Genomic DNA, 23130 nt, shown 5'->3' on the forward strand with positions numbered 1-23130 from the left:
GCCTTTCTCTGGCTTCAAATAAAGGAAAAAAATGACAAAACTCTCATTCATCAATTTTTTTCTCTGTAAAGACAAAGATAGTCCCCATACAGTGTTTCACAAAGGGTTCAACATTAGAAAAAACATAAAAAAGGAACTGCGTAGTTTACAATATTTCCCATAAATAAGACACTCCAGCATCCTTAATATAAAGTATAAATTGAATTCTTCTGAAGAAAAAACGGAGCACCAAGTCGATTTACCTTCGTAGGCAAAGTCATTTACGGTCTGGTGAGCAGCTCTCAGTGTAACGTTCATTGGCATCAGTAGTAAATGGCAGGTTTCCTTCATGGCAGTGAGGAGTGAAATGTTCATGTCTTCCTCTGCTGAGGTCAGCGGCAGGCGGAGGCCCGGGCCTCTGTCAGGACGAAGAAGGCCAAAGAGTACCCGGGCAGCTGGAGATGTTCCCCTGGCGGCAGGCGGGCTCCTTTAAGCTCCGGGAGAGTTTTGTCATCCACCATCGCCAGCACTTCTCCATTGAGGCTCACAGACCTGCGTTGTCACAACACACTGTCAGCTCTCATAGCCGTTTGTGCCCAAAAGTTTGGACCCACCTGACTGAATGTTCTGTGTTTTTCATTCTCTTAAAGCCATTTTGATCTAAAGGCTTCTGCTTAAATGCTCAAACAAATATAAATAGTGAAGTTGATCCTATGTATGAATTTCTTTCCAAAGCCTTTGCCTTTCCATCAAGGCAAAGGGCGGCTACTTTAAAGAATCTAAAATAGAAGATAGTTTTGATTTGTTTAACATTTTTTTGGTCACTGCATAATTCCATTTGTGTCATTTCATAGTTTTGATGGCTTTACTGTTATTCTAAAATGTGGGAAATAGTGAAAAATAAAGAAAAATGTGGTGTGTCCAAACTTTTCATGGGCAGTGTATATAATATATTATTTATTGCATGGCTAGTTCAAAGGAACATTAAAACCAACTAGCACACCAACCTGCATGAAGAAAATAAAATGCCTTGGAACCCCTTTTTCATCGAAAGTACTGATAAAAACTTCACTTTTCACATCAAATATGGAGAAAGAATGTATGTTAAGATGCATGTCTATACTGAAGGAAAGCAGTGTGACTGGTACCTGGAGTAGAGCCCGTCCTCCCCCGGCTGGTCGGACCGGAGCACAAAAGCCTCCGCAGTGCTGTTGGCTATGTGGGCCGGCACAGACACCCTGGCTGGACTCTTGCTCAGGTTCATGGCTATCAGTGTGACCGCTCCACTTCTGTAACTTGTGCTGGGTGCAGTGAGGAGAAAGATTACTATGATGTCAAGGGCAGATACAACTTCATACACATTAGAATCTTCATACGGGAATACCTTTTCTTGTTGGTGCAGTGCAGATACACCCTCACTCTTTTCCTCTGGGCAGAATTGGAAAACGCTTCGATTCGCAAAACCTCGGGTCCGACAAGTCTCTTGTACAGAACAGACAACCAGTAGTCCTACCAAAGAAATGCATAGCACAAAAGGCCATATAGGTCATATAAAAGGTCAAATATTCCAAAAAGGCAACATTTAAATAAGCAAAGATTGATTAAGGCAGTGATTCTCAACCTTTTTCATATCAAGGACCCTAATTTAGTCCACATTAGGGCCACAGACCCCCAATCTGATGAGATTTTGTCTCTCAGACCCAAATCTAAGAATATTTTTATTCTTGGATATGATTTTATCCAGAATTCCATGACTATCAGTATTGTAGGTAGAGAGATAACAGTGAAACTATGATCAAAACAGTCATTCTTCTACATTCTCTAACTGTATAAACTTCTTGTAAATGAAATAATGCCGAAGTTTAACAATTCATCAGTTTGCTAGGGACCCCCTGGAACCCCCTCAAGGACCCCTGGTGGTCCCCGGACCCCATGTTGAGAACCACCGGATTAAGTCATAAGGTAGTATTTTTTTTTTTTATATATAACTGAACGCTTACAGGAAGAGGATCCAGGTTGTCATCGACCAGGTGGTAACTCCCAGAGCCAATGAATACCTGCCTGATGACAACATCCAAGCCCAGTCTGGCACCAAGTCCTAATTTATCCAGCCACCTGGATACAGCACATATTCAGAACAATGAAACATATTACAAAATGCTGGAATACAATACTGTACATCAAACAAATGGCTCTTTTGTAAATGTGTCTAATGACTCATGCATCCATCTTATGTATTAGACTGGTACTTTTATGCAATTCCATTCTAATCCAGTTACTGATTGCAGTAATTACAGAGATTTGTTACCATTCTGGTTCAGTTTGGCCTTTAGAATTTTTATAAAAACTGCCTCATGTAAACATTCTTTGTTGCTACACGTGAGCCTCGTTGTCAGTAATGAGCAGCATCGCTTTAGGTTTTGTCATGAGACCTCGCCTGCCGCATAATCAGTTAATTCTATCAAGCACATATTCCAAAAAAGCTGAGGCCGTCATCCATGTGAAGTTGAAGTTGAAGTTATGAAGATAATATGAAGTTCATTCATGAAATACTGGCATAAACCTACATGAATCCTGCCACAAACGTGTCCGACAGTCCTACAGCCCCGCCTCCGTAGGCCGAGCTCGTCTCGCCCAGCCACACTTTCTTCCCGGGAGACGCCAGCTCAACTGTCTGAGAAGAGGGGGGGGGGGCAACAAAGATCCACTTTAATACTCATAACACACTCATATGATCATACGTCGAGCACCAAGATACTATAACGCATTACCTCCAGGACTTCATTGGTCTTTAAGGCCAGAGTGTCCAGCACCTCAGGATCTAGAAAGTCTTCTAAGGACGTGTCTCTTCCATTCACATAATAACTGAGAAGTAGGACACAGGAATAAACTCTGTGAGGTTCAAAATAAGGCAAAACCATAACTTATTTGACATGAATGTACTATACCATGCTACAGTATAAACAGTTCTTTTGAGCCCAGTGAGAAAACCTCAGACATTCCTAAACTAATCTCATGTTTGCTTTACCTGCAGTCACACAGCAGCCAGACACTGTAATGCTCTAGCCTGAGGTCAAACTATAGGTCAACTTACTGGTGCCATGTACATGCGTCAATTGCCTCGGCTCCACTCTTCAGAAACCTACAGGAAGGAAATGGTGGTGGTTAAGCACATTTAGCACTTGGTTGTAGGGGGAAATCTACTTCGTCTGCTAAGCTCTCCTCTCAAAACTTGTTTGTTATCCAGTCTAGGGCTGCAACTAACGATTATTTTCATTGTCGATTAATCTGTTGATTATTTTCTCGATTAATCAATTAGTTGTTTGGTCTATAAAATGTCAGAAAATGGTGAAAAATGTGGATCAAGATGACGTCCTCAAACGTCTTGTTTTGTCCACAACCCAAAGATATTCAGTTTACTGTCATAGAGGAGGAAAGAAACCAGAAAATATTCACATTTAAGAAGCTGGAATCAGAGAATTTTGACTTATTTTTCTTTAAAAAATTACTCAAACCGATGAATCGAATATCAAAATAGTTGCCGATTAATTTAATAGTAGACAACTAATCGATTAATCGTTGCAGCTCCAATCCAGTCTAAAAAAAAATGGACATTTATGTACAATTATGTAGACCTGCTGTTGCAGAATAGTAGAATTCGCCTGTTGATGAAATCTGGATTTGTAGGAAAACAGCAAACAGCCATAAACCAGGCAAACCGGCCAAGCGAGTGACTCTTGATAAAATTAACTAAGGTATGCAGGTCACATGTATTCAGTTACAGAATCCGCACTTCATTCAGCTCAAACGCACCTTTCATGTGCTCTACTCAGCAGAAGTATCTGCAAAATGAAAGTTGACAGTACTGTTTCTACAGTTTTAACAACTTCTAAACTTCTATTTCAGAGTGCGAGGTGCGTCTTTTACCCCTCCAGCAGGTCTCGTCTGTGGTCGCGTGGCTGGCTGACATCTGGGCCGTACAGTCCGGCGTTGCGGTACAGTTTAGATTCTCCCATCATCTCCCGGAGGCGGACAAAATCCTGACCCAGCTGGTACCCGTCCACTCGCACGCCTGCCTTCTTCTCATAGCTGTTTGGTTCTGACAAGAAAACACATTGCCAACCTCACATTTATCATCATCATCATCATCATAATGTGCTTTCTGAAGTTTGGCTTATAAAAAGGGACTTCCCTAATGCGGTGCCAAATGATACAGTGAATGTCTGGAACCACCAGGAAGTGAAACTAGACTCTTATAGTCTATGAGAAAATACTTGTGCGTGTGCTCCAATTCAAATCAACTAATACACTGGGATTGAGTTATAGTTTGGAATTCTACCGTTCCCCAGCTCCCAGGACATCCGGTACTGTTTGGATTCGCAGTACTGCATCAGGGAGCGGGCGTTGCTGCTGTCCCAGGCGTTGTCAGCGGTCCGGAGCAGAGCGTTCAGACCGAAGATCAGGTCCAGCTCGGAGCAGTTGGCGAAGGACTGCAGCAGATCCACGGTGTACTCTGCCAAAAGGAAGAGGATACAGTCACCCTGGACAGGACGGTACATTCTGTCATGTCTGGAACCTCAGAAGACCCACCCCATCCTACCTGTGAACTTCACCCTCCTGTACTTCCTCTGCAGATCCTCTCTTAGCAGGACCACCTCCTGCTGAGTCCATTCCCTCTTCAGCCTCTCCTCCAGTAACGAGGGCAACTCAAGCTTCTCGCAGGTGTCTTCTAATAGTAAAAAGGACATCAAGCATCAACATAATCAGCTTTGCCTAATAGGCCTCTGTGAGAGCCAAGCACGCTTTCATGAGGTGAAGCAATTTGATGAAACAGCATAGGTCCAAATCAACACTCATCAAGAATACATGTGACCTGACCTGCGGTGACAGCAGAGCTCAGCGGATGATGCTCATGTGACTGGACAAATGACTTCTGAGGGGTGAAGATCATGAAGTCTTGTCTGGTCCCCCCGAATCTCAAAAATGCGGGCGCTAATGCTTTTGCCAATGTCCTGAGCTTTGGAGACCTAGCGCAAAAAAAAAAGAAGAAAAAAAAAAAGAAAATGAAACCAAAACGACACATCATTCCTGTGATCTGAGAAGTCCCGTTTCAACTTGTGACGAAAGATCAACTTTTTTTCAAAGCAACAAGAGAACTGAGACTAAGCAATGCGGTCATGAAGAGACTAATCCTACAGCTGCTCTATTGAAAATGAATAGGAGACACTGTGACCATGAGGACAGGCACACAACTCCTGGTTCATACCTGCCATCATGAGGCTCATGTGCACAGACCCACATTGAAATTTGCTTTCAGTGTCTTTATGCTTTGTCCACAGCATTAATCTCTAATTCCAGGTCTATAGTGCAGGCCCAGCCTCCTGATCACAGCAACCTTTGCTCTCTGGTTCATGTTTACAAATATTTAACATAGCCTATGGCGGCGGTTCTCAACGTGAGGTCCGGGGACCACCAGGGGGTCCTTGAGGAGGTTCCAGGGGGTCCCCAGCGAATTGATGAATCATTAAACTTCAGCGTTACTTCATTTACAAGAAGTTAACACAGTTAGAGAATGTAGAAGAATGACTGTTTTGATCATAGTTTCTCTGTTATCTCTCTACCTACAATACAGATAGTGATGGAATTCTGGACAAAATCATATCTAACAATACAAATATTTTCAGATTTGGGTCTGAGAGACAAAATCTCATCAAATGGGGGTCTGTGGCACCTAATGTGGACTACATTAGGGTCCTTGATATGAAAAAGGTTGAGAATCACTGGCCTTAGTGAATTCTTTGGAATGGACACAGTGGAGATGGAATGCCACAGCTTAGCCTAACTGAGTCCAAATTTAATCTTGTGGTATTTATCACTATGTCATGCCATATCATTATTAACAGAGATTCAGTGGATATAAATCAGTCCGAAATTTAGTGGATATAGACGGGTGTTGAAGAAGCTTTGGTGGGAAATGTTACTATGCCAGGACTTTCTCGGTACCTTAGGATTTCGTGAGCTGACTCCCTTGGTCAACAGTCAGTAAAACAGCTACCGATACTGTTCAAAGCAAATACAGTGTTCCTTGTAATTCAAACAGTAACCTACCCCAAAAGGTACATAAACTTTTCTTCTGCCACCAGACTGGCATCTATGGCCACAGATAGATAGCGCTGGTCCACTGTGCCGAGCACTCCGGACAAATCCACATCCAAACTCACATCCGCCAAATCCGTCTCATTTCTCCCGAAGCCCCTATCTGCTCCGACCTCAAATCTGTGACGCCGAAACAAGCCGAACACCAAGATGAACACGACCGACTTCATGGCAGCAGAGGAACGACACACCGACGAGTCATGCCTGTGTTTGTCTCTGTTTTGCGGTGGACGGTGAGTGAGTACGGCGGAGGAGGAGACTTCCTGAACACTCCTCCTGTTCTCTCCAGCAGCTGCCTTTGATTGAGCAGCGCGCCTTTCATTGGCTTCACACACTGTGGCGTGCTGACGTAAACAACAGCTCAGGAACACATGAATACACCTGAATTAACAATGAGAATATTAGTTATATTGCTATTTCATATATTAAGGATGGTTAAATTAATAATTATTTCCATTGAGGACGCCACTGTTGCAGAAAAGATACTACACTGATGCAAATGATTAATGTCCCTCTTATTTCAGTGTATTATTTTATTGTTTTATTATAGCCTAGTTTATAGCCTCCTTTTTAAGTTTATAGTTATATTATATATAAATGGGAACTGAATGGTCCTCTGACATGGCTTTTGAAGTGGTTTGTCCCACTCTGGACTGATGATTACTTTTAACTACATTTATTGGTTAATTTTCACATAACCACATATTTATTTATTTTTTTAAGCATTATTTAGCCCTCTCTATGTACTAGATGGACAAAAGTCTCATAAGTCTCTCTAGTTGTATAGTGTTGAAGAAGCAAACTACTGTAAAACTAAACTACTAACTACTTCACAATGAAAGCAGTTACTTTTGACTTTTTGAGTTACTTTTTGACTTTTGATTTCAGGAGACACCAACCAAGCTACTGCCATCCTTTTTGAAAACAGGCAAAATCACCCTTTATTTTGAAACATCCTGTGTAGATGTATGGGTAGCAGCTTCGGCATGGATACTGGGGATTGAAATGGTCTCAACATCAAGTGAAAATGTTTTAAAAGTGTAGCCTACATGAAAAGAGGATAGTGACTGACACATTTATCAAACAGAAAATGTAGAAAATATAGCTAACTAAAAAAGAACGTGGCCAAAGAAGTATTAAGAACACTGAAGATTTGGATTCAGTCAATATACCACCCACTTACTGTAGAATCACTCCATGTAGGCCTACACATTATTATTATTATTTTTTTTACATACCCACTGATTGGTCTGCATGTTACAGCATTGATATAATAGGCACAAATTTGGCATAAATTGTTTTCCTGATAAATCAAGAAAAGGTGAAGCCCACTCTAAATTCAGAATTGCCATTTCTGCCATACCTAGTATCAAACATTTTTCCTCCATCAGCCTCTTTTCACTCTAAAATTCACCAGTCATTTTCGCTATTTTACCCAGCTACATTTGTTACAACAGATCCTCAAAATGATGGTTGGTTATCTATGAAAAAGTCTGGTAGAGCCAAGATCTGACTGCTGGCTTATGTCTGGTAGTTAAGTTCTCACTCTAATATTTTGTTTACAGGCCTGTATTTCTGGACTGCATCAACATATTTCAATTGATCGTGACAAAAACATCAAGGGGAATTGATCTTGTGTATAATTTAATAAGATATGGCTTTCCAGTGGGTGAAACAATAAAAAAAAAACAATGGCAAATATTTAAGCAGTTTACAAGGAGAATAAAACTTCTCTGTAATAGATGAACTCAAATGAGTTATGTCGGTTTTATAGCTGGGGGAGATCTAGCGGCATCATTAGCAAGTCATCCACTTCTTCCTGGAGAGCTGCAGCCTTCTCATTCAGAAGCATCTGGAAGAGAGAGATACATCATCTGATAGACAAAAGCAGGAGAAAGTTGAGACGTTAATTTGAATGCAACTACTGCGCACGGGAAAATTAATTACTAAGATGTTCAAAGTACTTGAGAAAGCAGGATGATTCATTAAACGTGGGCTCTGGATTGCATCTCTGAAAACCTGCAGCATCAGATAAAGGACGGGAAGATAGTCTATTTACTTTTGCGGAAGCCACTATTTGGTTGGCTTGTTTCTTGTAGAGGTTCTCGACATTCTTGGCGAGAGCGCTCGGGTCGGCATTGGCGAGGTGAGCCAGCGTCTTGTAACCGGCGTTGTAGAGCTGCTTTGCCCTGGACTGGGGGAAAAACAAACACAAAGGTTGTTGTAGTAAACATAAATTTGATTTTATCTTCAGAATATCTATTTTCCTGTGTGTGTTACTCTCGACCGGTGGTTTCCAAACTGGGGCCGGGGACCACCAGGGGTTCTTAACGGGGTTCCAGGAGGTTCCCAGCATATAGGAATTATTCACAAAATGTTCTCAGAAAATTCCCTTAGAACAAAGTGGGGGGTCCACAATGCGTACTGACCTCCATGACCCCGGCCACCTCCATCAGAGGGATGAGTTCAGCCGTCACACAGTAGCTCAGCCTCCGGGTCAGCTCCGCCAGGAGAGCTTTGAACGGCCAAAACTCCTCCAGTTCCTGATCGCAGAGAAGTGAAATCGCTGTTGATTATCCTTAACAGAACGGAGGTCCAACCTCAGTGATATCCTGCGTGAAACCATGGGCGTGGGGTTGCAAGGGGGGATAGTAGGTGTATCTTGTAATTTGTTTGTTTCCATCGACCTGTTTGTTTTCTTTATGTATTGTGTTTGTTTGTTTCCATCGAGGACCACTTTGGAAATAAGTGTTTTTAGTAATGCTTTTAAGTGCTATCCTCTGGGATTTGGTGTCAGGATACTATTTTGAGTTGTTGTGCTTTTAAATTCCCAATAAAATCAAATCAAATCAAATCAACTACACTGCAAGACGTGGGGTATTCAATCTTACGGCTGGGTTTTGGGCGATACCTCTGTGAAGTGCAGCACGCAGGAGCAGAAGGCCGAGGAGGAGCTGAGCAGCGTCTGGATGAAACCTCGGCTGAGCTGGAACTTCTCCGCCACGCTCCACAGGTTCGTTTCCTTCAGCAAGTTGAAGAGCACCAGGGCCAGGTACAACCGCTTCACCACCACCGGATTCATATTCTAAGACAGAGGCAAGACAGAACAACATGTACTGTGTCATCAAGTTTGACATTTATGAGGTGTGCTGGTGGCACAGTGGGGTAAAGAACATACTCCATGAAAACACTTGATATCAGTTGCGTCATATTTTTAATGATAGCACAAAGGGCATTTGTGATGCTTACAGATTACCTCCCACACTTGTGTGTGTGTGGGCAACGTAATTATCCAACGATAATTATTGAATTTAATACTTCTCAAAATCCCTAAACGCTTATAGGTTTAGGAACAGTCCTAATCCCTTAACTCCTGACAAATTAGATACTGAATATCATATTTAAGTACAAGCTGCTGGGCTGTTTGGATAGAAGAGAAAAAAATCATGATGATGTTTTCCTGTGTTTCTTACCTTTTTCACTGTCTGCCCAGCAGCCTTTCTGGCAACGAAACTCTCCGGCACGCCGACCGCCGCGGACATCTTCTGCTCCGAAGTGGACAACAGGGTGAACTGAAACACACCAGCAGAACAAAGCTCATGTACACGAGTCTACCGAGAGAAAAGCGACTTAACGAATCATTCATGGTCATGCTGTACCTGTCTGAAGTATATCATCCAGTCGGGCTTGCACTGGGAAATCAGGTCGTAAGGTGTGACCAGATAGACCAAGTGGAGGAAACTGTCCAGCATCAGACTCTCCAGGCCTTTGGAAAGGTCTTTATACAGCTCGTCACTGTAGGTCAGGTCCACAGAGCCTGAGGGAGGCCGGATGGATAAAGCAGACTGAACGTGGCACTGAACGATCCACATGAAAAACAAACCCGGGTGACATGAGAGGGACCTACAGTACCTTTGTAGGTTGCTTTTCCCAGCCTGGTGACTTGCAGGATTTCACCCCGCGCGTCCGCAGACACGGCGACCAGACCCTTCTCTTTCAGGAGTCCCACACACTCCTGTACGGTTTCCCCCAGGCTCCTTTCCACACACAGCTGCCTCTCCTGGACATGCAGGAGGGTGGCAGACATGAAGTCCTTCACCTGCTCTAATGAGCTGGTGATCTACATGGGGACAAAACTCTCAGCAATCAAGACTGCAACAGCTTCGATGAGAGGATGTATCTAACTTGGATTTCATGGTGGATGCTAAGCAATTAATAGCAGAGGTATTTACATTTAATCCAATGAGAGATAGGATGAGACTGAGAACGCCCTTTCCATTGTCATGCATAAGGTTGCTGTAACAGATCTCCATCGGGGCAGACACCAGCTTTTTAGCCTGAAAAACACAGAATAAAGAAAAATGCAACAGCAACATATTATGTATAAAACCATATTTACTGGTATGTTGTGAGTGTTATTACCATGGTCTTGTCCTTGTCCTGCAGGATGAGGATGCTCTCTCCTATAGTGTCTATCCCCGCCCGACCGGCCCTGCCCACCATCTGCTTGTACTGGCTCCTCTTCAGGAAGTCCGTGGCCACATAGGGTGAACGCAGAATCACTCTGGTGTGTGAACATTGGGGGGCAACCCCAGAAATAGGTTGCATTTGTTCTTATGGCATGAGATACAGCAAGTGAGACACATCATGACTCTATATTTTGAGAAGGAGGGGTACACTGATTAGGGCTGAACGATTCTGAACTGATATTGCAATTGCGATATGATTTGCGATATTAGAGGGAATGATAATTTTTACATCATTATTCTCATTTTCATTGAAAAACGTATTCAAATGATTATGGTGTGATTTTTTGCGGGGATCTGTACCAAACAAAGATGTTTTCTTGAGTCTGTAGAATATGATGTGTAGGCCAGGACATCTCTGCAGCACCACAATATTTCATTTAACATGGTATTTTGACACACATTTCACCTTTAACAAATATTGCGCCTCCTGCGATTTGAAAATTGCAGTGGGCCATATTGCGATTTCGATAAAATTTCGATTAATTGTTCAGCCCTAATACTGATTCAGTGGCAAACTAAAAAACTGAGGTTCATTAGAACTTTTATAAACAAGCTGTAGGCTAATTTGTGGATATGAGTGCTGATTACGGCCAAGTATTTGCCAAAGTAGCAAAATCTTAAAATAGCAGGAGGGCAAAACATCTCAACTTTCATTGAAACATTTTAGATTTAAATGAAAATGGCAACCTGCTGCTTGTTTGTAGTCAAAACAACACTGTATACAACTTGAAATAAACCAGCTGATCAAGTGTAATCAGCATTTCCCCTCTCTTATCTGTGACACCAACTTCTAGTGAAAACCAAACCCGTCAGTATGTCATCCACTGACCTGCGGGCAGGCAGGTTGATCCCAGCAGCCAGGGTGGAGGTACAAGCGAGGAGGCAGAGAACCCCATCGGAGTAGGCGTCCTCCACCAGCTTCCTCTCCTCGCCGGTCAGCCCGCTGTGGTGATAGGCTAAACCGTACGGCACGGTCTTCCGGAGCACCGGGCACACGGAGCCGTTCCCGCTGTTCCTCAGCTCTCTGAGCAGGACGGCCTTCTCCGCCTCCTTGTGCAGGAGGAACTCCCTGTGAGAGCGAAACGGGTGAGACTGAATCACCGCTAGAGGAGGGACTGTCCACACCCAGCCGGCTGCTCCACTTACTCTTTCAGATATTTGCAGATCATCCCCGCCACGTTTTCACAGTTCTTCTTGGTGGGACAGAAGACCAGGCACGAGTGGGTCGGTATGACCTCGGTCACCAAGGCGATAATGTGATCCGGGTCTATCTTTTGCATCGAACTGGAGTACTATGGGATCAGACATCAGACATGTACTCATGCTGAAAAACAACTGATGGTTGAGTGACTATAAACTGTAAACCTGACGACTGTAAAACTGTGTGATTATTCAAGTAAATGTGTAAATGAGTGACTATTCGAATTACCTTGAAGTTGAGAGGACGTGAGAACTTAAAACAGTCCTCTTCCTTTGGGTCCACCTCATAGATACTGTCCTTCAGTTTCACATATTCCCTCAGCTGCACCTGGGAAGGGCAAAAAAAAATACATTTGTCTTCAAGCTACAGTGGCAGGTAAGGACTAAAACTAAGCAGCCAACCAGATTTTTAGAATACAAAAGGACAACAACAATAAAAACAAAACAACATAATTTGGCTGGTGGTAGCTGGATCAGAAACACCAGGACAGCTCTTGTGCAGGTCTATATAATATCAGTGGTTGATGACAAACTACAAATATTCCACAGAGTTATAATGTAGAGTTTAAAATCACATACAGGCCTGAAGTCGTTAGTGTAATTTTCAGCTCTCAAAAACGTCTGAAGGTCTTTTATGTTTCCCAGAGTAGCGCTCATTCCAATTATCTGAGTTGTCTCTGAAAAAGAATATATATGCATCATTAACAGCAATAGACATCAATAACAACTGTGATAAAAGTAAAAAAGCAATCAGAATAAGGGACACTTACTGCTGGCGTACAGAACTTTGGCCAGTGTCATTTCAATAACAGCCCCTCGGCTGCCGTCACCCAGCATGTGAAGCTGTACATGGAAGATAAGCTGCGTCATTAAACCTCCTACTGTCTTCACTTCCACAGCTAATGTACCGAAGAGTATTAGGGCCATTGCTTTTACTGCAGCCAGGGGGAAGGGGGTAATATTCTGAGAAAAAACTCTGAAATTCTGAGATTAAAGTCAGACATTTGCGAGAAAATAAAAAAACTCTTGCAAGAAAAATCTCATAAATCTCAGAAATTAGTCAGAAATGTGCAAGAAAAAAACTCAGAAATTTTCAAGAAAAAAAACTCAGAAATTGGCAAGAAAAAAAAACTCAGAAATTTGCAAGAAAAATCTCATAAATCTCATAAATCAGTCAGAAATGTGCAAGAAAATAACTCAGAAATTGGCAAGAAAAAAAACTCAGAAATTTGCAAGAAAAATCTCATAAATCAGTCAGAAATGTGCAAGAAAATAACTCAGAAATTGGCAAGAAAAACCCCCCAGAAATTCTGAGATTAAAGTCAGAAATTTGTGAGAAAAAAAATATGAATTTCTAAGTTTTTTCTCAGAATATTAACCCCCCAGCTGCAAAAAAAACAAACTGTATGTCTGCGTACCTCATCGACGACCACCAGTCCCAGGTTATCCAGCCTGTCGGTCTCTATCAGAGAGTTGACCAGGCTGTGGGCCTTTTCTATTGTCGCAATGTAGAGGGACCTTCTATTTCTCCTCTTCACCGGAGGGAATCTGCCCTTGCTGCCGGCGTACTCCTCCACCATGAAGTCCAGCTCCAGGCCAAAGCTTGCCAAGCCACGCACCTGCAAATATAGGAGAACTGAAATTAACAAACTAATAAACGGTTTGTTTTGCATGGCCCGGTTATCCTTAAGCCCCGGCACCTTCTCTTGCACCAATGCGACGTATGGCAAGATGAAAAGAGAGTCTTTCTTCCTGCACAGCAGCTCTCTGAGGATGAGGATCTCTGCAACAAGTGTCTTCCCTCCACTGGTGGGAAGGGAGTAGATCAGATTCCTCCTCTCCTGAACACAGTCCAGGTTCAGACAGGTCTCTTGCCAATCTGAAAAATGGAATACAATGATCATCAGATATAACTCTGGTCTAGCCTATATCAAATATGCTGGCTTCATTACTAAAACAGAATCTGGTTGTGAGTTCTCAGTACACTACATCACCGTATAAGTTCTTGATTCCTTTAAGTTTGCATATCAGGTCTTTCACTTTGGTGGGAAGCCCAAAGAAAGGCCCGAGGTCTGTTGTCTCTGCAGATACAGTCTCCATGGCCTGCATGGCAAAGCTGATCTCCTCACTGACCACAGCCTCTTTCAGCACCGCAGTACGCGAGACACTGGAGGGAGCTGCTGCGTTACACAGCAGAGCTCTCTTCAGCTGATCGGTCACGCGTCTCTTTGCTTTAGGAGAACTGGCCGTTCTATTTCCGAAGGCCCGTTCGGTTTCCTCTTCAACTGTGTTTCTAAAAGGAGTAGAAGTTTTATCCCCTTCTCGCCGTTTGTCCCTCTTTGCACCTTCGAGAACCTCTTCTTGAAATTCACGCTGCGTGGCTGGCAAGTCCTTCAGGGATTCCTCTCTGAAGTCGTCTAGGATGGAGTCAGTAAGAACGTCATCGCAAGCCTGTTTCAAGAGGCTGTCTTTTGACGACCGCAACGAGGTGAAGTCGGCATCCGGCTGATCCGCAGGGCCGGTGTTGGCTGCACAGTGAAGGCCGTGCCGCCTTTCATCTTGCTCTGCACAGTCCAGTTTAGCCAGGAAAGAGCTGTCACCCAGGATGCTGTCGTAGTCCCCAAACAAGTCTTCATTGTCACTGCAGTACTGCACAGAAAAGCAGGAGAGTTACTTAACTGGCAGTTCTGCAATTAAGACAAAAGTCCTCTGATCAATACTGGCAACATAACATACCTCAGTAGCTTTTATATCAGCCATGGCACCGGTGAACACCCCGTTTTCTGTGCTGTCAGGACATTGCCCTAATGATGTACTTCCTCTTTTTTTGGCAGGTGTCAAGTGACTTTTAAGACTGTCCCTAGACCTCTTCCTTGACGACACTCTTCGTACTTTAATTTCTTGCTTTTCAGCATTCATCATTGTCCAGGCCAAGCTACCACATCTCAGCTACTTGATGCTTCATCCACAAACCATACAGAAACTGTGAGTTAGCAGGCTAACGTTAAGGCAATGACAGTGGTGCTGCAACGGTTTTGGGACCTGAATAAGGGCTATAGACGACCACACATCGCTACGAAATTATAAGTATCTATGCTAATAAAAAAGCACTGCTTAAGTGCACCAAACAAGTAATGTTAAACTAGATTCGTTAGCTTACTACCTTGACGGCAGTTGGACACAATAACTCCAAATTGGAGCTGTCAAGCTGAAACAGTCAAAGCGAACAATAGAAATAAATAGTTATGTTAGTGAATACAAGCCTGAGGTCACAGCCAAACAAAATTAGTAATATAATATAATATAAATAGCTACGTAACGTTAAGACTAGCTTGCAACTAAGTGCAAGGCTAGACCATAGACCGACTAGACATGCTCGGTGTAAATCACATTTGAAAATTGTAAACATCTGCTAATGTAACGTGAGCAAGAGAAGAACCTGCTATCACTTCCGTCTTCGGTTTACCGGTTAAGTAGAACGGTCTGTTCTGTTTTGACTGGGAGTCAGTAAAGAGTGTCAAAGTGTCCAATAGCTTTGTTACAGGCTTGGTTGTTTTCTTTGTGCCAGGATAAGAGTAGTGTATGATAAACTACTGATAGCAGAAAATAACTTAGCGTTGACTGAAACAAACTTCGCTAAGCTGTTGTTTCGAGTTTGTTCGAGTTTGCCTAAAAACGAACTAAGGTCAAATTTAAAACAGACTTCCTGATGAGTAGCCACATACTTGATGTAGATTGTGATATGTTGCTGTATCAAATATAAATTGTCAATCTATTGTTTTATTGTATGTGTGCGCACGCGCGAGATCTACCGTTGTAGAGGACAACCGTTTTTCATTGGCTGGAGAGGATTTTTGTCTTTTCGACTTCTCATCTTTGTAGATGGTAACGTCTAATTCTGTCCGACTAATATTAGAGCTAAATATTAAATTTACATTTACATCGTCATTTAATAGCTAATGAATCGCACATTGAATATGTATTTACATATACATTTTTAAATTCATTTTATTTATAATTCTTTACCAATGAACAAACAACTACGAGTGATAGGAACTTGTAGTGTTAAACCCCAGTGAAACACCGGGATTTGTGTCGGACAACATCCTGTACTCTGTCAGGTCAAAATGCTTGCTCTGAGAGGAGTGCAAACACTAAAACGTGTTGTTTCGCAGTATGGAAATACAAGTAAGACTGCAATTATGCTTTAACATGACTTTAAACATGTGATAGAGTTTACAAGGTATTGGTTCATTATAGCTAGATTTATGCTAAAGTGAATTTCTGTGTCATTCGTAGCTACAGAGGATGTTGCTAACGCTAGCTAGCATTCAAATTCAGTGAGCTTATTATGAAACATGCACTGGTCTGCATTACAGGTTTAAGGAGTCTATCAGCCACCTCAAACGTAACCCAACCAACCAACCAAGATGACATGGTAAGCATTTCATACACAAACGCTTGTTACATTAATGTTGAAATTACCGGAAGCACAGAGCCCAATAATGTTTTCTTCATCCATAAGCCTGTGAAGATGGATAATCCATTCAAGGAACCACATAAGGGATGCATTCTCTGCAGTGCATCAGTCACAGTGGATTTCAAAAATACTCAGGTGAGTGTAACACTAAAGCTGACTTTAAAACTGTATGTCACTATCAGATGATAAGTAGTTACAGTGTGTTTACTCTGTTTTGCTTACAGTTGCTGTCCCAGTTCGTGTCCCCTCACACAGGCAGGATCTATGGCCGGCACATCACAGGTGAGGAGTGGGAACAGGATTTGTCTGGTCAGCAGTTTGCAACATTTTGTGCATAAGCAGATTGATGCAGATTGTTCCTGTGTTTTGTTTCCCAGGCTTGTGTGGTAGAAAACAGAGGGAAGTCTCCAAAGCTATTAAGAAAGCTCACTCGATGGGTAAGTCTATTATCTTTCCAATAGAGTGGGTGCCATACCAAGTGGTTACTTAAATTGTTTAAATTTACAAATGTTTATAGCTGTAGAATATGGTGTATAAGGTGTGTATGTATAAGTATTTGACCGTTTTAATAAAGTATTTACACAACAATAGTGCAGTAAGGACCAAGAGACTCACTGAAGGAAGACAGTCGGTCATTGGAAATGTTAATAGGCTGAACTCTGTGATCATAATTTATAAATATGGTAGTCCCTTCCATACATTTATCTTAGGGCTGGGCGATATGGTTGAAATTAATATCATGATAATCATAAGGATTTTTCTCGATATCAATATATATCACGATATGGTTCATGTATGCAAAATCATGTTAAATAATCAAATTAATGTTCATCTCATTGAACCGAATGGTGATGTTAGGTGTGATGTCAAACAAAACAGAAATATTCAAATAATATTCCTACCATACCTCATTTTATCAGAGTTTTTTAAGTAAAATGTGCTTGTCATCATCAATGTAGACAGCAGAAATGTGTGTCACGATATTAAAATATCTTCATATCATCAGGATATGATTCCACTGAAAGACGATAAACGAATATTGAATTATCGCCCAGCTCTAATTTATCTTTATCATGACAGCATTTCAGACCTTCTGAATTTTTTACTTCTTTCACAATCTCAATGGACAACCAGCTCAGAAACTAGGTGACACAATAACTTGATACAATTAAATGGCCCTGCTAAAATTGAGGAAGAATAGACTCAGTGCTGATATAAATGAAGGTGCATATGTGTGCATTACTTAAATGAAAAATCCACCCTAAATCACTTCTAACATCTATTGGCCTCACAGTGACATCTGGACATTTACACCACTGGTGACAATTGCCAAGCTGTCTATTTGGGTGAAAATTAGAATACCAACAAACTGAGCTGTATCTTGAATATAAACTGAATATGTCTTTAATCGGCATCATAACAGGGAATGTTGCACAAAAACCAATTGGTACCTGGATATCTTTGAACAGTCCTAAAATGTGCAGATGCTGCTTTTATTTAATTGCTTTCGGATAGTCTTTATATAGTTCTAATAACACTGTTTCCATCTTCCCACCCAGGTTTCATGCCAGTGACCCACAAGCAGCCGCAGTTTATGAAGGATCCCAACATCTGTGGTATCAGACATTTGGATTAGTGCATCAATGTTATACATACTCTGTCATTTGTGTTGAATCTGTATTAATGTGTTCATTAAAGTTTCTAAATTCTGAGTTTGATTACTGTTAAAATTGTGCATTTCTTTGGCCTTAGGAGCAAGTTGTAATTTTTATAATAATGGAGAGCAAAGATCAAGCAAATACTGTCAAATTTATTTAGAATCCACATCTAAAAAAAGATTGACCATCCATCTTGTCAGTCTTTCCAACAAACTTCTTTTAGGATTGTTTGTGGTGTGAGAGCAATGGCAGCTGGCCCATAAAGAGGGAAAAAAAAAAAAAAAAAAAAAATCAATATTAGATAGGTTGTACATTTTACTCATGTTTATTTTGTCCCTGTCCCACTTCTGAGTTGAGCCGCTGTTTTAGCACATGCTCACTCTTCATCAACGCGCCTCCCAATGCCCTTGAAATCACTTGAGATAGTTTTAAATATGTGCACATGCAGAGAGAAAAAAAATGCAGATGAGATTATAAAAACCACAAAAGAACCAAAAACATCATCATGAAAATCAAAGATAAAAAATACCTGAATAAAAAAAGTAGATGAACAACTCAAAGAGGTAAAATAGTTCAGGTCAGGGGAATAAAATCAAATGAAATCACATGTGAAGTGAAACTGGTAGTGTGTGTATGTGTCCATTTTTGTGTAGAGTGTGTTGTGTTCATCCACCTCATTCGTACTCCGACAGTATCAATGAAAACTGAACTGAATTGAATGGGCTATCGATGATAACGCATAAACCACTTCATAAAATGTGTATAGGCTTTATTTTGCTTATTCAAAAATGTAAACCTCTCAGCAATTGAATGATACAATTTTTACACATTGTATTTAATACCCCCGTCTCTCTCTCCAGTCTTTCCTGTGTTTCTCTCCACTTTCAATGCCCCCAAAAAATAATTTATATAAAAACTAAATGATTACACCTAGACTAAATGTTGCAAGGTCAGCATTTTTGCCGTTTCTTATCCCCGCTCGGCTGCGTTTTGCCCGACCTTTTACGGGAGAAGCTTCTGCCCGGCTGCGCTCCCTCCTCTGGATCGGACGATCTCGCGGCGCCGGGGTCGGCGCCGCAGGAGGTCTCCGGCACGGGGGCGGCCTGGAGGGTCAAAGTCCGGGTCTGGAAGAGAGGCGAGCGAGCGAACAGGGCCTCGAGGGCCTCGTGGAGCAGCAGGTTCTTCTTGGGCTCGGGCGGGAAGGCTGCGTCCGTGTCTGCGGGGGAGAGAGTTGACACGCTCAGGGGGGGGAAACGTGGAAATTTCATTCATTCGTTCAGGGATATATTTAGGGGGAAATCCTACACAAGAGGACAGTACATACCTTCTCCCAGTTTGTGCCGTCTCTTCTCGCCGACTATCTTCCTGAGAGCGGAAACGTCTGCCAGCAGCCTCTCGACCAGCCGCTCGCTCTCCTCCACGTCCCTGCAGGCCTTCTGCGTGGAGAAACAAGAGGAGCGAGTAAACGGGACGGCGGTGAGGAACAGCTGCCGAGCCTGGGACAACCCGGGACACTTTCCTCTAATTCCTCACCTGCAGTTCAGACTGTAAAGAATCGTTCATGTTGTCGACTTCATTGACTTCTCTCAGCGAGCCGTTTGAGTTGAAAAATTTAGACCTAGAACAGAGTAGAAAAAAAACAGAAATTGTCAGTTATAGGAGCAAACGCACGAATAGAAACATGGATCCTCCCATGACTGCAGCAGCGTACCCGTGTTTCTTCATGGTGAGGTTGTAGCCCGCTGCTGAACACGGTGCGGAGACCTTCCAGTAAGCCAGCTGCTCCAGCAAGCCCAGGTTGTTGACCGAGACAGGAACGTTAACGAACCGTCTGCTCAGAACAAGAAACACAGGATTCTCATCAATATCAGGGCAAAGAAAGCACATGAATGCTGATCTTTGCTAGTGTCTGTTTATATGATGGAGAACACTGATATTGTAAATGGATTGCAGTATACTATTTATACATTACTGTATATGCAATATAGAGTGTTGACACTGCAGCAATATGCGATATCGAATATGCCCCCCACCAACACACACACACTCACACAAACACAAAAGGTCCTTGACCCTTACCAGCCATGGCACCATGTGTTGCTTAGATCACAATTGTAAAAGCTTTTAAACTTATAAACCTATAATCTACTAGTGGTACGATAAAAACCACAACAATAATCATACTTGAAGTGAAAATTTTGTCATTTTAATTCAAGTTGGTTCCCGTTTCCATAATCAGCCCATTTTTCTGGAAATGGCAGGAATGAGAAAATTATACCAAATGGCCATTGTTTCTTCCAATGCTTGAATACTAAGATTGAATTTCTAGGTAGGGCTGGGCGATAATTCAATATTATCGTTTATCGTCTTTCAGTGGAATCATATTGTGATGATATGAAGATATTTTTTGATATCGTGACACACATTTCTGCTGTCTGAATTGATGATGACAAGCAAATTTTACATAAAAACTCTGATAAAATGAGGTATGGTAGGAATATTATTTGAATATTTCTGTTTTGTTTGACATCACACCTAACATCACCATTCGGTTCAATGAGATGAACATTAATTTGATTATTTAACGTGATTTTGCATACATGAACCATATCGTGATATATACTGATATCGAGAAAAATCCTTATGATTGTCGTGATATTGATTTCAACCATATCGCCTAGCCCTATTTCTAGGCTGTTTATAATAATAATAATTATTATTATAATAACCTAGAAATTTGATGTAATTTGGAAGAAATACAATAAAATATCCCCGAAAACCTGGGAAAAGAAACTGGGGGGAAAAAAAACAAAAAACAATAAAAAACCAACACAATAATATTGTATATCGCAATATTTTGGCGGGACAGTATCGCGATATTAGGCAAAATATTGGATATCGCCCAAGCCTAGTGAACACACCAAATAATAATAATATTTAATAATAATAGATAATTTAGGTGTCTATGTTTTCATCCTTTAACAGGTACACTGACCAACGGACCAAACTCAGTGTGTTCCTTCAATCCTCATCTCTTCCTATGGCTGTGGAAAATATGAGTCCCACATCCTGACCTGCTGTGCGATATGAAGGCGGCGTACTCCGTCCTGTGAGTGGAGCCCGTTGATGTGAACTTGCTGGGCGTCAGCAGCAGAAAGATCATGTGAGGATTGGACAGCGCCCTCTTCAGGTTCTCGTGGACGACCTTCTCCCTTAACGTCATTTGCTGATCTGTGTTCCTGCGTTGCCTGTACCAACCAATCACACTCTCCTCCAGAGTTGAACAGAAAACAATAGATAAAGTTAGATAAAGATTAGATAAAGTTTTGAATTGGAGACATGGTTTTATAAATACAAAATTTAGAATCTACAGTGAACTTTTTAAATCTGTTATTAGTTTGGTAGGTTCCACTGACTTACCTGCTTATTGTCTGCCAAGATTTCCTTTATTATATCCTGGTTTACCTCTCCTACTCCATTATAAAAGCTACAGGGAGAACAAAGAATAATTTGTGGTATTAATGATTGATCTAAATTAAGCTGAAATTGTGTTTTGAACATGTGTGATGATTCCTAGAATGCAAACGACTCTCCTGAGTCACAATATGAATTTTTAATCTTCCATGCAGTACTTACTTATTCAGTTTGTGGCAGGTTATGTGTTTTTGGATATCTGGAAAAGAAACCAAGCTGTATTATGTGGCAACAGGATGTAACTGTGTGTGTGTGTGTGTGTGTGAACAAGATTAAGAATAACTTACTATATATTTCCTCAATGTCAATGTGATCAACTTGAGAGTCATTGATGGTAACATGCTCTTCAAATTTGAACTCCCCGAGAATGAGACCTTCCTGCAAAGTCAGAAGATGGACATGCTTAGTTATATTCATGTTCTAGGGTAGATGTTATCACCCACTTGAAAAACAGTTTTCTTTCCCCAGCAACAATGATAAAAACATTTCAATGCATTACTAGTCCTATCATTATAATGATTCATATTTTCTGATAAGAATATATTAACATTAGAACCAGTTTTTGACCAGCAATGGCTTTTGCTGTGTGGTCTTTTTCCATGATTTATGGGTTCAACACTGACTGCTGTCAGACTTAAAACATAAATAAATACAAATAAATAATAGCTACATTACAGCCTTGACAAAGTCGTGTGGAGGGAAATCATTGTAATGTAAGTGAAAACCTCTTGAATTTTTTATATTTTTTTTATGAAAACAAAACTTGTATTCACAAATACAAATACATGTTTTTGATGATGATACATTTACATATAGTTTACACAGTAAGGTTATTTGTGTTTATGTTTTTTTGCATTCAACAATCTAAATATATGTCCTAGTATTCATTTATGTTTTCTCGTGTATATTTATTTTATTTCATGTATTTGTGATTATTGACTGACAGATTTCCCTCCATAAAATCACGCCGAACTCCTTTAAAAAATCTGGCAATGTAATGTTATTCTGTTCTTCCATCTACCCAAATACACCGTGGTGGGCGGTAACAGTGAACCAAGTCTATAAGTTGAAATTTGATTGAAATAAGTATGCCGAATTTAAAAGTAGACCCAAGTGATGAGTAAAATATATTTAGTGGAGCTTTACGGGCTATGTGTATTCTTGAATAAGCAATGCAACATTAAATTTGCTGGTTTTTAGTTTGGGTGTCGTTCTCTCCATACAGCAGAGCGCGACTTGTCGGTGCTAACTTGCTGTTATCTTAAAAAGTTATGGAAATTAACGTAGTGACAGTGTTGTGTGCTTTTGACTTAAACTCATAAAAGTGGTTCGATTCAGAGGTTAAAATCCTAACTGTCACGCTAAGCCATAACTTTGCTTAAAAGTTGTCAAATAAACAACGAACAGCGAGGACGCTTCCACCGCTGCTAGCTAGCTTTCCTCAACCAGAAACAATACATCCAATTGGTGCCCGAGGACAACTGCTTAACCTTATGCGTGTATTGCTTTAAACGTAAAGAAAACCTTCCTCACCACGTCTGAATCACTGTTAACATGCTGAAACATTAATGAAGCCAGAACAATCCCAGACATGCGAACGGTTGGCTCCGCCATGTTTGTTGACCACAGAGATTTATCACACTGGAGCCATTAC

At 41.3% G+C, this 23130-nt stretch overlaps 4 protein-coding genes across 7 annotated transcripts; 1 reads left to right on the top strand and 3 right to left on the bottom strand.

Moving 5' to 3' along the window:
• Window positions 1-85: 85 nt before the first annotated feature.
• hpse (heparanase) lies at window positions 86-6366 on the bottom strand. Of its 2 annotated transcripts, none has more exons than XM_071546398.1 (12): window positions 6088-6366; window positions 4858-5006; window positions 4580-4705; window positions 4319-4492; window positions 3907-4078; window positions 3074-3121; window positions 2751-2844; window positions 2547-2653; window positions 1980-2094; window positions 1364-1488; window positions 1128-1280; window positions 86-531 (listed from the first exon to the last, which is right to left on the bottom strand). In XM_071546398.1, the coding sequence occupies exons 1-12, from the start codon at window positions 6303-6305 to the stop codon at window positions 372-374; spliced, it is 1641 nt and encodes a 546-aa protein (XP_071402499.1). In that variant the 5' UTR covers window positions 6306-6366; the 3' UTR covers window positions 86-371. The 2 variants fall into 2 exon arrangements, with proteins under 2 accessions (XP_071402499.1, XP_071402498.1); XM_071546397.1 differs by having other exon boundaries at window positions 87-531; window positions 4580-4708.
• Window positions 6367-7778: 1412 nt separating this feature from the next.
• On the bottom strand, window positions 7779-15110 carry helq (helicase, POLQ like). Of its 3 annotated transcripts, XM_071546396.1 has the most exons (19): window positions 14592-15110; window positions 14408-14513; window positions 13859-14332; window positions 13565-13743; window positions 13283-13483; window positions 12635-12707; window positions 12444-12541; window positions 12094-12192; window positions 11811-11956; window positions 11494-11733; window positions 10558-10699; window positions 10368-10472; window positions 10048-10255; window positions 9795-9952; window positions 9609-9707; window positions 9047-9220; window positions 8565-8678; window positions 8195-8329; window positions 7779-7987 (listed from the first exon to the last, which is right to left on the bottom strand). In XM_071546396.1, the coding sequence occupies exons 1-19, from the start codon at window positions 14784-14786 to the stop codon at window positions 7904-7906; spliced, it is 3030 nt and encodes a 1009-aa protein (XP_071402497.1). In that variant the 5' UTR covers window positions 14787-15110; the 3' UTR covers window positions 7779-7903. The 3 variants fall into 3 exon arrangements, with proteins under 3 accessions (XP_071402497.1, XP_071402496.1, XP_071402495.1); XM_071546395.1 differs by having other exon boundaries at window positions 13859-14513; window positions 14601-15110; XM_071546394.1 differs by having other exon boundaries at window positions 13283-13743; window positions 13859-14513; window positions 14601-15110.
• Window positions 15111-15953: 843 nt separating this feature from the next.
• mrps18c (mitochondrial ribosomal protein S18C) lies at window positions 15954-18061 on the top strand. The gene is made up of 6 exons (XM_071546393.1): window positions 15954-16052; window positions 16244-16302; window positions 16390-16479; window positions 16569-16626; window positions 16722-16781; window positions 17904-18061. The coding sequence occupies exons 1-6, from the start codon at window positions 15992-15994 to the stop codon at window positions 17978-17980; spliced, it is 405 nt and encodes a 134-aa protein (XP_071402494.1). The 5' UTR covers window positions 15954-15991; the 3' UTR covers window positions 17981-18061.
• Window positions 18062-18070: 9 nt separating this feature from the next.
• abraxas1 (abraxas 1, BRCA1 A complex subunit) lies at window positions 18071-23124 on the bottom strand. The gene is made up of 9 exons (XM_071546392.1): window positions 23010-23124; window positions 21764-21854; window positions 21639-21675; window positions 21423-21489; window positions 21077-21273; window positions 19714-19833; window positions 19536-19620; window positions 19327-19438; window positions 18071-19218 (listed from the first exon to the last, which is right to left on the bottom strand). The coding sequence occupies exons 1-9, from the start codon at window positions 23088-23090 to the stop codon at window positions 18953-18955; spliced, it is 1056 nt and encodes a 351-aa protein (XP_071402493.1). The 5' UTR covers window positions 23091-23124; the 3' UTR covers window positions 18071-18952.
• Window positions 23125-23130: the final 6 nt, after the last annotated feature.

This window comes from Centroberyx affinis, unplaced genomic scaffold (assembly GCF_046629955.1).
Source record: "Centroberyx affinis isolate AG114_WGS23_722 - 3 ecotype Tasmania unplaced genomic scaffold, CSIRO-AGI_Caff_v1 ptg005249l_1, whole genome shotgun sequence".
Classification (NCBI taxonomy): Eukaryota; Metazoa; Chordata; class Actinopteri; order Beryciformes; family Berycidae; genus Centroberyx; species Centroberyx affinis.